This window comes from Doryrhamphus excisus, linkage group LG11, assembly GCF_037039965.1.
Source record: "Doryrhamphus excisus strain RoL-2023G ecotype Guam linkage group LG11, RoL_Dexc_Guam_v1.1, whole genome shotgun sequence".
Taxonomy (NCBI): Eukaryota; Metazoa; Chordata; class Actinopteri; order Syngnathiformes; family Syngnathidae; genus Doryrhamphus; species Doryrhamphus excisus.
In genome coordinates, this window is record NC_136367.1 from 4,223,578 (window position 1) to 4,239,334 (window position 15,757).

The window sequence follows — 15,757 nt, forward strand, 5'->3', positions numbered from 1 at the left end:
GAGTCTATCCCAGCTGTCTTCGGGCGAGAGGTGGGGTACACCCTGGACTGGTCGCCAGCCAATCACAGAATTTTAATTTTAATTTTAATTTTAATTTTAAATTAAAATCATGACTAGTTTCAAGACTCTTCATCCTTGTATTTAGCAAACATCAACCGCTTGTATTGTTTCTTGAATTGGCTCATCGTTGTGCATTGTTTGATTTCCTTACTCAATCCATCCATAGTTTGATTCCACATACTGAAATGCTATGGCTTTTTAACGTAGTCCTAGCATAGAAGTGTTTCAAATGTAGTTCTTCCCTGAGATCATATTTCTTCTCTCTTGTAGAGAAGTATTGGATGACATTTACGATGCATCCCACGTCCGTCCCCCCCCCCCCACTTAGACATGTTACATTAACTTTTCATTAAAGCTTTGAATTTTTTGGGAGACCCCAGCACTTAGATGATGATGATGATGATGATGATGTCTGTTCCAGGCTGTGCGATGCGATGCGCATGTGAACCCTCTGGTGAGGACACGGCGCATGTAGGACAGTCTGCAAAATGCAATGCATACAAAATTGGAGAAGGGGATGCGTGGGCGCCAGAATGACCGATGTCAATGCTGGAGGCACTGGTATAGTCTTCGGAAAATTTGGACAGATTTTCCAAAACGAGGTCGTCTGGGTTTCCGTGTGTGTTTGTGTGACTTTAGAATTGTACTTCATGAGTGGGAAGTGGAGTTATAGTCACGGTGATCTCCACTATTGCACCGTGCTATGCAGTGTTATTCTATTTAATACAACGTTGGCATGGGAATAAAAAAACATTAAATTATTTAGTGTTTTTATTTAGTATAAAATTTTTAATTATTATTATAATATTATATATTAATATTATTATCTTATTACTATTTTACATTTTTTACTTTTTTTTTTAAGTTTTTTTGTTTTTTTTAAGTAGTCAAATGCCCATCCCTGGAATTTTATTGACTTTTAATTAATTTTAATTAAAGCACATTCTGGGACCGCTAACAAATGGCGAGGAAATATGCGTATTTGAGGCGCCCCTCAAAATGTATTTTTGACATTTCAGCATTATGTTGACATTGTCCTCTTCAGTTTTGGATCAACATTTGCAATAAAAGCACCTGTAGTTGTATTACATTTGGCTCTCTAACCCACCCATGTTTCTCTTCAATTGCCATTGTGACACAATCCCGACATATAATATTTAAGTTTTGAGTCCAATTTGACCATCAAAGCGAGTAAACTAAATAACTGTGGTGCATTCAAGGACCAACTATCGGTGAAATTAAAATTGTTAGCTTTCTTTGACTTCTTGTATTACATCTTTTAGAGTTTTTAGTGTCGTTTTTAAGTGTGAGATGTTGATCTTTGACCAGGATGAGAGCTATTTTTTTGGAAGTCAAAGCATTTAATGGAACGCCACAACATGAACATATGAAGTATTGGAATACAGGTTTGCTAGTTGTGGACTCCAAAGGGTGGAGCTTTGTGTTTAGGCCTACCTTGTCATGTCAATACAATACAATATGGAGACTTGCAGACTTTTCATCATAAATAGCCTAGAAAACAACAAGCGCCTTTTGAATATTTTAGTTTTATTGCACATTTATATTTACCTTTTTTTGCTGCACAGCTGAATGCCATTTCACAACCGTTGAACCTTCTGCTCCAATGACTCAACCCCTGATCACCGATCAGACGGTGAACGGTGATGTGTGTGTGTGTGTGTGTGTGTGTGTGTGTCGAGGCGAAACAGCATGCATTTAAGTGTTTACATGGACATGTGAGCACCGTTCCACATGTGCTTATGAGCATGTGAATGTATTGACCCACCAAGAGGGATAATGGCGTGTGTTTGCACGCTATTGCCGTTTTCATCACATGTTCCACGTGTGACAATTCCCAATAAAGCCTCTCGTGGCGTTTTTTTTGTTCACAAGACCGTGTTTAACGTACAAGCTGCGACGCAGCGACGAAGGCTGTAGCCGGCTAATTATCTAATTGGCCAATAAAGACCCAAAGGGCTCGTCATTCAGCGGAGAGAGTCTCTTGGGTGCTATAGAAATACAACGTTGGCGGGTTCTGGTATTAACCCCCCCCCTCCGTCAGCAAATGTCAGACACTCTGCCAAAGCATACTTTATTATTTATTCCTAACAGTTTTTATCTGTAGCGCTTGAATATGAATTTGTACCACTAAATAATTGCAATAATTAAAAAAATGTAAGCGCTACAGTCGTCCCACAACACATTGCGGTTTGAAATCATGTAAAATAGAAATATATAAACCATTCAAAAGACGTCAGGAATATTATTGTAATGTTCAGTAGGACACACAAGCACCAGACTTGATCGCCAGAACAACAGGGTTTTATTGCAGCTTTGGAACAGTAATAATGATCCCTAATTTATGTCTTAAATGTTTTTTTTGTCTACTCCTAATGAGTATTTATTTATTAATAAATTAAATTAATTTAATTTTAAAATTAAATTACATTAAATTAATACTCATTACTCAATAGGAGTAGACAAAAGAAAATAAGCCATTTAAGACATAAATTAGAGATGATTATTACTGTTCCAAAGGACAATTAAATTAATTAAATTAAATTAATTTCCGGCATTTTGAAGGCAGACAAACTTTAATTAAAATAAATTAAAATAAATTAAAATAAATTAAAATAAATTAAAATAAATTAAAATAAATTAAATTAATTAGAGAAAACCTCGTTATGACCTTCTAAATATGACCTTTAACATTATTAGAGCCCTCTAGACATGTAATAAATAAAAATTAAATTACATTTTTAATTAAAAATTACAGGAATCCTACTTCATGGGAATTCACTTATCAAGGTTGGGTGTGGAACAAATGAACTGTGATAAACGAGGGATTAGTATTATTGTTTATAAAGCAATAATAATGGTCTGTACTTAAATATTCTTAAGTATATGTAAGTATATCTAACCGCGAGTCCCCCGCTGTTAGCAAAGTGACTTTTGTTGTCCAAACACGAACGTAAGCGTGAGCGCGTCTATTTAAAGCCATCATTCCAGATGCGTCACTTGAAGTAGTCCCTGTCCTCTCATATTCGTCCGTCCTTGAGTTGGGGGGAAAAAAAGGACGGGCGGAGTCATGTTTGTGTTCCAAGCGAGGCGGACGCTGTCTGGTCAGGTGTCGTTGAAGACCGGGAAAGGTCGACACCGCTGACCTGAAAACACCTCTGTGGTTGCACTTCGTAAACGGCCACTCAGCTGGAGTTATTTGTGTGCACTTGGCGGTGGTGGGGAGGGGGAGGGGGGGGGGGGCACGTGTACTGTAACTAAAGAACATACCGTCGATGCTTGTGTTGTTGAATTATTGATTTGCTCAGGAGCAAAAATATACAGTTAGGTGAAGTATACTGTAAATAAACGTAGTCAGCTGTACCTTTAAGATTCTAGCCATAGGTCATGTTTGTTTTTGTTAATTATTAAGTATTTGATATATAAAGGCATTATCCAAATACTTAATATTATTTTAATATATAATAATATTTTAACTTAATATTTATATTATATTAATACAAAAAAATAGTCCTACCTGGACATGTTTTTTTCTCCACTGTAATGTTTTTTTACAGTATATATTTAGTGCAAGGTGGACAAGTGGTTTGTGCGCAGGCCTCACAGCTAGGACACCCGAGTTCAATTCCACCCTCTGCCGTCTCTGTGTGGAATTTGCATGTTTTTCTCCGGTTTCCTCCCACATTCCAAAAACATGCTAGGTTAATTAGCGACTCCAAATTGTCCATAGGTATGAATGTGAGTGTGAATGGTTGTTTGTCTATATGTGCCCTGTGATTGGCTGGCCACCAGTCCAGGGTGTAAACCCCGCCTCTCGCTTGAAGACAGCTGGGATAGGCTCCAGCAACCCCCGCGGGACTTGTGAGGATAAGCGGTAGAAAATGAATGAATGAAAGTCCCAAGTCCTGCATGGTGTTTAAGTGGTTAGCGCGCAGGCCGCACAGCTAGTTGACCCGAGTTCGATTCCACACTCTGCCATCATCAAAAAAAATGAATGAATAACCAAAACGAGAAACGACCACACCAAAAAATTGAAATTACAAAAATGTAAACAATTTTTCCCATAAATTATTCCGGAGAACCAAATAATTTTATCGAGAATAATTCTAGTTTTACACACAGAACAATCGAAATTAAATACAAATGCCATGCACTAATTAGTCACACCAAGATTAATGCACAGCAAACTTATTTATTCACGTGGCGTTCAAGCGCATTACGTAAGTCTTTTGTGTTTGCCGCTATAATGGCGTCAAGCTGTTTTTTTTAAATGTTATTCCCATACCAGGCTGCATCCTATCAGTACTCGTAACTCGCTTTGGGATAAATTAGGCATATAAGAAGTCACGGCACGGCACTTTAGTTTACTGGTGTCCTCTGGAGCTGCAGATTGCCGCTGTTGTGCAGTCATAGCCATGATGGATCGTGGTTCCTTTTGTTAGAAACCTCATCCCCGAAACGGCCCAAAGACTGAAAATGAGCGTTGCCATATGTACAGAGACAAGAAAATGACATTAATGATAAATCAGACTTGCTGTTGCCTTCAATGCCGCTGGTTCATTCATGTGTGCACACACACGGCTGAATATAAAATACACACAGGACAGATGCAGCGGGAAGTCTCAGGTGAGTTCTGTTCCACTTCATGAGTCCATATGTGACCAGCACACCCAAAACACAACACTTTTGCACAAAACAAAGTCCTCTGTTTGTGTCGTTGTGATGCTAACGATAAAACGTACTGCGGTTAGCTGCAGGACAATACATCTAGGTCATCCTGGACCGTGTCCAGCCGGGCTTGTCCCTCCGCAGATGTTGTAGGAGTCCCACAAGACCGTGACCCACTTCTGTCAACTTTTCCACTAAAATGATGGATGACTTCTCAACGTTGGGAGCTTTGTGTGCCGACTCTTTGGCTTCGAGCTGGAAATAAATGATTACTTTTAAAGTCAAATGTCGTTCAAGTTGAACGACTCGTAATTGGAAAAGTACAACACTCGGAGAGTCGAAACGGTCTAGGCGAACATCAAATGGTAATGGTTTAATTTCATTTGAACATGCATCAGATTTACAATTAAACGCATCACATAATCAGTTCACAGTTCCACATGTCCAAAAGGAGTAGGAAGAAGCAAAGCTTATTAGATCCTACCCCTCCATCTGGTACTTTTACAATCAGTAACTGTTACATTTGTTCACTTCCTGCGTTCTAATATAATTTAATTTTTTTTATTATTTTGTATTTTTATGTATTTTTTTGTCACATACCGAAGTACGAGGTGATATGACCATAGCAACCGTCAATATAGTGATATACCATATTTTCCGGACTGTAAGTTGCACTTTTTTTTCATAGGTTGGCTGTTCCTGCGACTTATACTCCAGAGCGACTTGTGAATGAAAAAACTGTTTGTTAAATAAACACTGGAGTAGGAAGAAGCAAAGCTTATTAAATCCTACCCCTCCATCTGGTACTTTTACAATCAGTAACTGTTGCATTTGTTCACTTCCTGCTTTCCTAATATATTTTAAGTTGTTTTTTTTTTATTTATATTTTTTAATAAAAAATACAAAGGATTAATTTAATATTATTTAATATGTTGTAATTTAAAAAATAATTTAATATGTTTTGCTTTTTCTTTGGCTTTTGCGATTTTTTTTTTTATTTTTTAAATGCATCAATTTTATTTTTTTCTTTTCTCCTTTTTAAAAATGTTCCAGTTGAAGCTTTGTGCCACTGTAAGCCATCATCATTGTTCCTCTATGGACGTTTGCATTGCATGTCATTACATGTTGTTGCATCATACCGATAGAGGCTTTTTTGGGGGGGGGGGGGGTTAACCTGTTTTTGTCCAGCCTGCAGGGCAATACTGTCAATTTTGGCATCCCATATATCCATCATCCATCATTCGGCTATTATTTATATTATAGGTTTAACAAAATTATCAAGAAAAACAATATTTAAGTTTGAATTGAATTAATTGATAGTGCTTATAGTTGATAAATATTATTTATAGGAGTGTCAAATGATTAAATAATTTTTTCTATTAATCATGATTAATAGTATTATCAACTCTGTCTGAATTATGTGTAGTTTTACTGTATTTAGTTAGATAAATGACAGGACAGGATGATGTATATTGGCTTTAAGAGCTCCAAATGAACTGAATATGTCTCTTCAATAGTAGTAAAACATAATCCCGTAATTTAAGGTAAATGTACCCGTTTTCAGTGTATTTTCCAGCATACTTAAATGTAGCAAATTAAGAGTTACAAAGTGAGCAATAATAATATCCACTTTTTCTTTATCGTCTTGTTTTGTTTACACACCCAAACCCTTTTTGTGATGTTCGGAGTGACCGTGAATGCATCTTGAGTTCTTCCGAGTGTCATCTTTTTTTTTTTTTATACTACTAGGATAAAAACAAAAATACCCCAAGCGTGTACTAAACCTACTGTACTGTACTGTACAAAGTATGGTTATCATGGTCATGGGTACTGAGGCCATAGAGGCCTGCTGACCCAACAGGCTTCTGACACCCTTCACAATGTCATACAAGTGGCTCGGGGTGCAGCGCGGGGGGGTGGTTGTATGGGTGGCGGACATGTGCCTTGCTGTCACGCTGCCAATGTCGTGCGTTGACCATGACATTTCCTCTCTCCTCAGCAATACACGAGTTCCCCGATGACCTTTTCACCAACAACGAGCGGAAGAGCGGCGCCATCCTGCTACACATTGCGGCGGTAAGAGTACTGCTTTTGTACCCGAATCCCTCAGCAGCACAATATACTTGCAAAAAAAAAAATCCATCAAATCTACTGATATACACTATTATGACTGACTATAAAATACGAAGTGCTGGAATATATTCATTAAAGTAATCGTTAGCTTGACTCATGAAGTTGCCTGAAAATGGAGATGAGTCACTTTTGTGGGCACCTTCATGTATGATTTATGTCACGTACCACATTTGGATGTCACACTAGGACAGCCCTTTAAAGTTTTATCACAGTTGACATCATAGACATTGTCCACTCAACCGGTGTGAAATAAGGCATGGAACTTAAAACACACACACTTGAGTCCGTTACTCGTGATGTCAGACTTGATTTTGTTCCCCTTCCGCTTTTTTCTATCGTTCTATCGCTAGTTGGTCTAGAGGGGTCTGAATACTTGCTAAATATAGAAACAAAATTGATAAGCTGGCAACACCGATCCCTCCTGCTACATCTTCTTCTTCTCTGGCAAACCAGAGTATGATGTGTGAAAGCAGAGTTACGATTCCGCATTGAGAGGAGCCAGATGAGGTGGCTCGGTTATCTGGTCAGGATGCCTCCCAGGAGCGGGGGGGGGGGCCCGCCCGCCCGCCCGCCCGCCCACTGCTCGTTGAGAAGAGCGGTTCTTCCATATCAGGCTCACAAGATTTATCGCTAGTTGGTCTAAATACTCGCTAAATATAGCGACAAAATTGATAAGCTGGCAACACCGATCCCTCCTGCTACATCTTCTTCTCTGGCAAACCAGAGTATGATGTGTGAAAGCAGAGTTACGATTACGATTCCACACTGAGAGGAGCCAGATGAGGTGGCTCGGATATCTGGCCAGGATGCCTCCCAGGAGCGGGCCCGCCCGCCCACTGCTCGTTGAGAAGAGCGGTTCTTCCATATCAGGCTCACAAGATTTATCGCTAGTTGGTCTAAATACTCGCTAAATATAGCGACAAAATTGATACGCTGGCAACACCGATCCCTCCTGCTACATCTTCTTCTCTGGCAAACCAGAGTATGATGTGTGAAAGCAGAGTTACGATTACGATTCCACATTGAGAGGAGCCAGATGAGGTGGCTCGGATATCTGGCCAGGATGCCTCCCAGGAGCGGGCCCGCCCACCCACTGCTCGTTGAGAAGAGCGGTTCTTCCATATCAGGCTCACAAGATTTATCGCTAGTTGGTCTAAATACTCGCTAAATATAGCGACAAAATTGATACGCTGACAACATCGATCCCTCCTGCTACATCTTCTTCTCTGGCAAACCAGAGTATGATGTGTGAAAGCAGAGTTACGATTACGATTCCACACTGAGAGGAGCCAGATGAGGTGGCTCGGATATCTGGCCAGGATGCCTCCCAGGAGCGGGCCCGCCCGCCCACTGCTCGTTGAGAAGAGCGGTTCTTCCATATCAGGCTCACAAGATTTATCGCTAGTTGGTCTAAATACTCGCTAAATATAGCGACAAAATTGATACGCTGACAACATCGATCCCTCCTGCTACATCTTCTTCTTTGGCAAACCAGAGTATGATATATGAAAGCAGAGTTACGATTCCGATTCCACATTGAGAGGAGCCAGATGAGGTGGCTCGGGTATCTGGTCAGGATGCCACCAGGGATGGGGGGGACCCGCTGCTCGTTGAGAAGAGCGGTTCTTCCATGTCAGACTCACTAGATTTATTGCTAGTTGGTCTAGTAGGGGTCTGAATACTCGCTAAATATAGCGACAAAATTGATAAGCTGGCAACACTGATCCCTCCTGCTACATCTTCTTCTTCTCTGGCAAACCAGAGTATGATGTGTGGAAAGCAGAGTTACGATTACGATTCCGCATTGAGAAGAGCCAGATGAGGTGGCTCGGGTATCTAGGCATGTCCAACCAGTGGGAAAATACCCAGAACACGACACTCATTGACAGCAAGTTCGAGTGCCGGATACTGCCCGCTGTTACATCACCCAGAAGAGACAAATACTGTCGATTAGTTTCCCTGGCAAGGTTTTTGAGGAGCACATGACCACATGATCACGTGCATAACATGATCACGTGCCACCCTTTTGGAACGCTTTTCCAGCCTACTGTACTTGATACAGATTATTTGGGAAGTAGGAAAACAGAACGTCATTTTCCACCAGAGTCGTAATCATTGAAACGGAGTAATTCAAAGCAAAGGTTAAATATCAAGAAAGTGTATGACATAAGTTGAATCCCGGGCCAATCTGTGTTTTGACCTTCTCGGACGAGACTGCCCCGATCAATAAAAAAGCAGGTTTGAAGCCGAAGTGTAATATAGTGTGCTCCAGCTCCAGCAGGTCGCTCTTCCTGCATGCTTGAGCACTTAACAACAGGAGCAGGAGGAGTAATGACCCCTCTTAACTCCGTGAAAGCAGCCATGGGCTCGGATAAAGTCCAAATAAAAGCAGACGTAATCCTTGCTTGTGTGGCTTGCTGTTCAAAATTCTTGCCCCGCCCAAAACAAAAAGCCTTGCACGTAATCCCTCCCTTCATAGTGATTTGACTTTTTTAATATTTATACGAACCATCATGTTATATCGTCCCAAACGTGCGTGTAGGAATGTTTAAATGATGAATCAGATGAGGTGCAGTGCAACATATTCTTCTTCTTTTTCTTTGACTTTCCTCCCCCTGACTTTGTTGACTTCTGGATGGACTGCTTGGCTTGCGCTGCCCCCTGTGGTTAGCATAGAGCACAGCAGCAGCAGCATCAGCATCAGCAGCAGCAGCAGCCGGGCCCCCATCTCACACCTGATCTATAATTTAGAGATCTTACCTCAGCTACCAAAATAGACCGCCTACTTCCAACCCCCCACCCCCCCCACGGGAGCGTGAGCGTGCAAACTCCCCTTTCGGGCGTTCACTTTTGTTAAAGGAATCACACGTTGATGCAGATCTTGAAGAAGATGCCGTCCCTTTAAGAAGTTGATTCTCTTCCCTGCTGTCCCATAGTTAAAGCTCAATGGCCTTGGGAAAAATAGGATGCATGGTCAGGGAAATACCAGCATGTCAGCCAAAAGGAGGAGAATTTATGGAATATTTGATGAAATTAGCGCCACTAAATTACCATATTTTCCGGACTATACTCCGGAGCGACTTATGTATGTTTTTTTTCTACCTAATTATGCATTTTTGGCCTTGTGCAACTTATACTCCTGAGTGACTTATGGATGTTTTTTTTCTACCTAATTATGTATTTTTGGCCTTGTGCGACTTATGTATGTTTTTTTTTCTACCTAATTATGCATTTTTGCCCTTGTGCGACTTATACTCCAGTGTGACTTATGTATGTTTTTTTTCTACGTAGTTATGCATTTTTGGCCTTGTGCGACTTATACTCCAGTGTGACTTATGTATGTTTTTTTTCTACCTAGTTATGCATTTTTGGCCTTGTGCGATTTATACTCCTGAGCGACTTATGTATGTTTTTTTTTTTACCTAATTATGCATTTTTGGCCTTGTGCGACTTGTACTCCGGAGTGACTTATGTATGGTTTTTTTCTACCTAATTATGCATTTTTGGCCTTGTGCGACTTATACTCCAATGCGACTTATGTATGTTTTTTTTCTACTTAAATATGCATTTTTGGCTTTGTGTGACTTGTAGTCTGGAGTGACTTATGTATGTTTTTTTCTACCTAATTATGCATTTTTGGCCTTGTGCGACTTATACTCTGGAGCGACTTATGTATGTTTTTTTCTACCTAATTATGCATTTTTGGCCTTGTGCGACTTATACTCTGGAGCGACTTATGTATGTTTTTTTCTACCTAATTATGCATTTTTGGCCTTGTGCAACTTGTACTCCGGAGCGACTTATGTATGTTTTTTTTCTACCTAATTATGCATTTTTGGCCTTGTGCGATTTATACTCCGGAGCGACTTATGTATGTTTTTTTCTACCTAATTATGCATTTTTTGCCTTGTGCATTTTTGGCTTTGTGTGACTTATACTCCGGAGCAACTTATGTATGTTTTTTTCTACCTAAATATGCATTTTTGGCTTTGTGTGACTTGTACTCTGGAGTGACTTATGTATGTTTTTTCTACCTAATTAGGCATTTTTGGCCTTGTGCGACTTGTACTCCAGTGCGACTTATGTATGTTTTTTTTTTTCTACCTAATTATGCATTTTTGGCCTTGTGCGATTTATACTCCGGAGCGACTTATGTATGTTTTTTTTCCTACCTAATTATGCATTTTTGGCCTTGTGCGATTTATACTCCGGAGCGACTTATGTATGTTTTTTTTCCTACCTAATTATGCATTTTTGGCCTTGTGCGATTTATACTCCGGAGCGACTTATGTATGTTTTTTTCTACCTAATTATGCATTTTTGGCCTTGTACGTTTTTGGCTTTTTGTGACTTATACTCCAGAGCGACTTATGTATGTTTTTTTTCTACCTAATTAAGCATTTTTTGCCTTGTGCATTTTTGGCTTTGTGTGACTTATATTCCGGAGCAACTTATGTATGTTTTTTTCTACCTAATAATGCATTTTTGGCCTTGTGCGACTTATAGTCCAGAAAATACGGTATGTTATTTTCTATGATTTCTGCTGCCTCTGTCCTCCAGGCCCTCTACATGTTCCTTGCCCTCGCCATAACATGTGACGAGTACTTTGTGACGTCATTGGAGAAGATCTGCGAGGTACTTGATGTTTTGTTTTTTTGTATGTCGGTGTTTTTTGTGTGACACCAGTTTTTTGTCTTTGTGCAGAAACTTCACCTGAGTGAAGATGTCGCCGGCGCCACCTTTATGGCAGCTGGCAGCTCGGCGCCAGAGCTTTTTGCCTCTGTCATCGGTAAACACGCACACACTCGTACACAGATGGTCGCCGTCACGACTTGATTCTCATTTGCCGCCTACTTGTGTGTGTGTGTGTGTGTGTGCAGGTGTCTTCATCACCCATGGCGACGTGGGGGTGGGTACCATTGTTGGCTCGGCCGTCTTCAACATCCTTTGCATCATCGGAGTCTGTGGGATCTTTGCTGGACAGGTGTGTGTGTGTGTGTGTGTGTGTTTGTGTGTGTGGTAGAAATGGAGATACATAACATAAAAGTATAAAGTACATAACATTTGGTTACAAACCAGAACTTATCGATGATTGGGGGGGGGGTACTTGACTCACTCCCCCACCTCTAAACGCTCCTGCTAGCCTGACATTGATTTTCTCCTTTGATTTCGGACCAACATTTTGCAATAAAAGTGACTCTAAATATTATATTTCATTCTGCGCCTCATGCCACGATGCGTTCGGGTGCACTCGTAATTGTGAGTGTTAGTCGCTAATCATTTTTTTTTTACAATTAGTGTACTTCTGGGGGCGGTCGAGTACCCCACTTTGCAGTATATTAGCTTGTGTTCACAGTTTTGACGTTGAAGGTAATGCTTTTCATTTACATTTATGGTGCGTTCAAAGTCCGCCAAACTGCAAAAAAAATCATCAGTATTGTATGCTTGACATTTTATCTGGATTACTATGTGTTTATAAATTGGTATAATTAGTATGAAGTGTGTTTTCTGTTTAATTTTTTAACAAAAAAATAACTAAACACAATATGTTATCGCTGTGTATTCCTATAGGTGGTCATGCTGACTTGGTGGGCAGTATTCCGAGATTCCTTCTACTACATCCTGTCCGTCATCGCTCTAATCGCAGTAAGTTGGACACATTATAACGAGGTGATGTATGATTGATGAAAACCTCTGATGTTCTTTTCCATTTTTTGGATATTTCAGTTCATCTACGATGAGAAGATTGTGTGGTGAGTATTTTTTACATGTCCAAAATATGCATTTGTTTATGGTAAATTTAATATTTTTTATTTTGGGGTGGTTTGTTGTTGCAAATTACAACATTTTACCAAATTTTGCAAATGTATCTATTGATTAAACATTATTTCTATAATACTTTATTCAATTTTTCTATATTTATTATCCTGACTCTAAGACTGAAGCCCTGGGGATGTTTGATATCGGACAATATTGGCATAAAATTGAGAGATTGGATCATATTTATGGCTTTTTCTAGCTGCGGTCTGGAATTATTTCCAAGTAAATATGCAATTTTCAACGCTTTTGAAGCGCTGGATATGCAAAGGGGGAATTCCATTTACTACTATCTACTTCGGGAAGAATCACTCGGAGTCTCTCTGCGTTTTTCCCGATACTCGTATTATAGTATTTGTCTTATTTTGCACAAATGGTGTATTTGCATAATGTATGTGTTTGAGCATCTCTATCTAATATCATAATCCCAGGTCATAAAATGATGATACATAACTTGATGTGGGATTTGTGTCTGTTTTCCAGGTGGGAGAGTTTAGTCCTGGTGGTCATGTATGCAGGATACATCCTGGTCATGAAGTAAGTGGGGTTTGGAGAATATGTGCAAACTGTTTAGGGGCAGCACAACAAACCTATAATAACAATTATTACTACAACAATTATTACTGCGACAACAATTATTACTGCTACAACAATTATTACTGCTACAACAATTATTACTGCTACAACAATTAATACTGCTACAACAATTAATACTGCTACAACAATTATTACTACGACAACAATTATTACTGCTACAACAATTATTACTACGACAACAATTATTACTGCTACAACAATTAATACTGCTACAACAATTATTACCACGACAACAGTTATTACTGCTACAACAATTATTACTGCTACAACAATTATTACTGCTACAACAATTATTACTGCTACAACAATTATTACTGCTACAACAATTATTACTGCGACAGCAATTATTACTACGACAACAATTATTACTACGACAACAATTATTGCTACGACAACAATTACTGCTACGACAACAATTACTGCTACGACAACAATTACTGCTACGACAACAATTGCTACGACAACAATTGCTACGACAACAATTGCTACGACAACAATTGCTACGACAACAATTATTGCTATGACAACAATTACTGCTACGACAACAATTACTGCTACGACAACAATTACTGCTACGACAACAATTACTGCTACGACAACAATTATTGCTACGACAACAATTATTGCTACGACAACAATTATTGCTACGACAACAATTATTGCTACGACAACAATTATTGCTACGACAACAATTATTGCTACGACAACAATTATTACTGCGACAACAATTATTCCTGCTAAAACAATTATTCCTGCTAAAACAATTATTCCTACGACGACAATTATTCCTACGACGACGACAATTATTCCTACGACGACGACAATTATTCCTACGACAACAATTACCGCTGCAGCAATTACCGCTGCAGCAATTACCGCTGCAGCAATTACCGCTGCAGCAATTACCGCTGCAGCAATTACCGCTGCAGCAATTACCGCTGCAGCAATTACCGCTGCAGCAATTACCGCTGCAGCAATTACCGCCGCAACAGCAATTACCGCCGCAATCATCTTATGTCATAACATAGAACCTACCTACAAGGCCTGAGATGTCTTGTCCTTGCACAACAAGCAACACATCATTGTGTGTGTGTGTGTGTGTGTGTGTGTGTGTGTGTGCGGCCGTCGACGTCCAGCTGCTAATCTGTGTTGCACCCTCAGCAGCAGCAGCAACAGCCTGCTCTCTCGCTGCCACCAGCAGCTTAATCTTTCTCCACATGCGGTTGGTAAAGAGCACCGGCTTAACGGGATCACTTCTCACGCCTTCCTCATTCCACAGGGAAGATGCAACTTACTGCGGGACACTGCTTCCCCGTTTGTTGTTTTGGGTGCAATTTTTTCCAAAATAACTACCGCATGCTTTGTTTTTACAGTGCACAAGGAAGCTCAACGATATCTAATTAAAAACAAAACATATTTTATACAATGTTACTAAGGGGCTATTGTCATTATATGAATAATTTACATAATTTGCAGGAACTGATTAATTTTTATGTCAGACTCGAACCTGTTTTCCTTGGACAATTCAACTTAATGTTAGTTATATTTCCTTGATGAACTACGGGACCAATTGATTCTTGTTTAACTGTTTTAAAAGGGATGGGAGGAATCAATGTTCTGAACTCCTGTTTCCATAGTGGGGAATGTTTTGGGTGCAATTTTTCCAAAATAACTACCGCATGCTTTGTTTTTACAGTGCACAAGGAAGCTCAATAATATCTAATTATTATTTTTTATTACTTTAATATCTAAATATCTAAAGTGTGGTGCCCAAATTTTCATGGAGAGTATTTGGTGTCTAAGGGTTGGGCAAACTATGGCCCGGGGGCCACATCCGGCCCGCCAGGTGTTTGAATACGGCCCGCCTAATCTTTCCAAAGTATTTCATTTAAACTCAACATACAACCTGGCATCATGGCCTGAGCCAACCTTTTGATGGTTTTATCAATTTTGTTTTTTGACATGGTCTGTTGTTTACAAAGTGCTCCTGAAAAAAGGGACACAAGCACATAATAATAATAATAATAATAATAATAATAATAATAATAATAATAATAATAATAATAATAATAATAATAATAATAATAATTATTATTATTATTATTATTATTATTATTATTATTATTATTATTATATTAATGCTAATTATTATATTAATTATATATAATATTATTGTTATATTTGCATATTTTAAATAATAATAATGTAATAATAATTTGAATTTTATTGTAATTATTATATTTTATTATTTTTAAAATATTTAAATATAAAATAATAAATAATAATAGCAGATTGCATGACAATTTTACAGATACAATAATACCAGGTGGACTGTTACGTGTAAAATATATAGTCTGCCCTGTGCTGGGCCAATAAAATACAACGCGCGGTCCACAAATGGCCCCCAGACCACAGTTTGGACACCTTTGTCTTAATGTGGTGCTGTAACCGAATAGTGGATTTT

General features: G+C 39.1%; 1 protein-coding gene across 2 annotated transcripts in view; it reads left to right on the forward strand.

The window, feature by feature from the left end:
• Positions 1-15,757, forward strand: part of slc24a4b (solute carrier family 24 member 4b) — a 38,745-nt gene that overhangs the window by 12,905 nt on the left and 10,083 nt on the right. For both annotated transcript variants that reach the window (XM_058078980.2, XM_058078979.2), the window contains exons 3-9: positions 6,746-6,822; positions 11,440-11,514; positions 11,584-11,668; positions 11,760-11,863; positions 12,451-12,525; positions 12,607-12,632; positions 13,180-13,233. In XM_058078980.2, the coding sequence (XP_057934963.1) occupies positions 6,746-6,822; positions 11,440-11,514; positions 11,584-11,668; positions 11,760-11,863; positions 12,451-12,525; positions 12,607-12,632; positions 13,180-13,233 (496 nt within the window). The remainder of the gene's footprint in view (positions 1-6,745; positions 6,823-11,439; positions 11,515-11,583; positions 11,669-11,759; positions 11,864-12,450; positions 12,526-12,606; positions 12,633-13,179; positions 13,234-15,757) is intronic.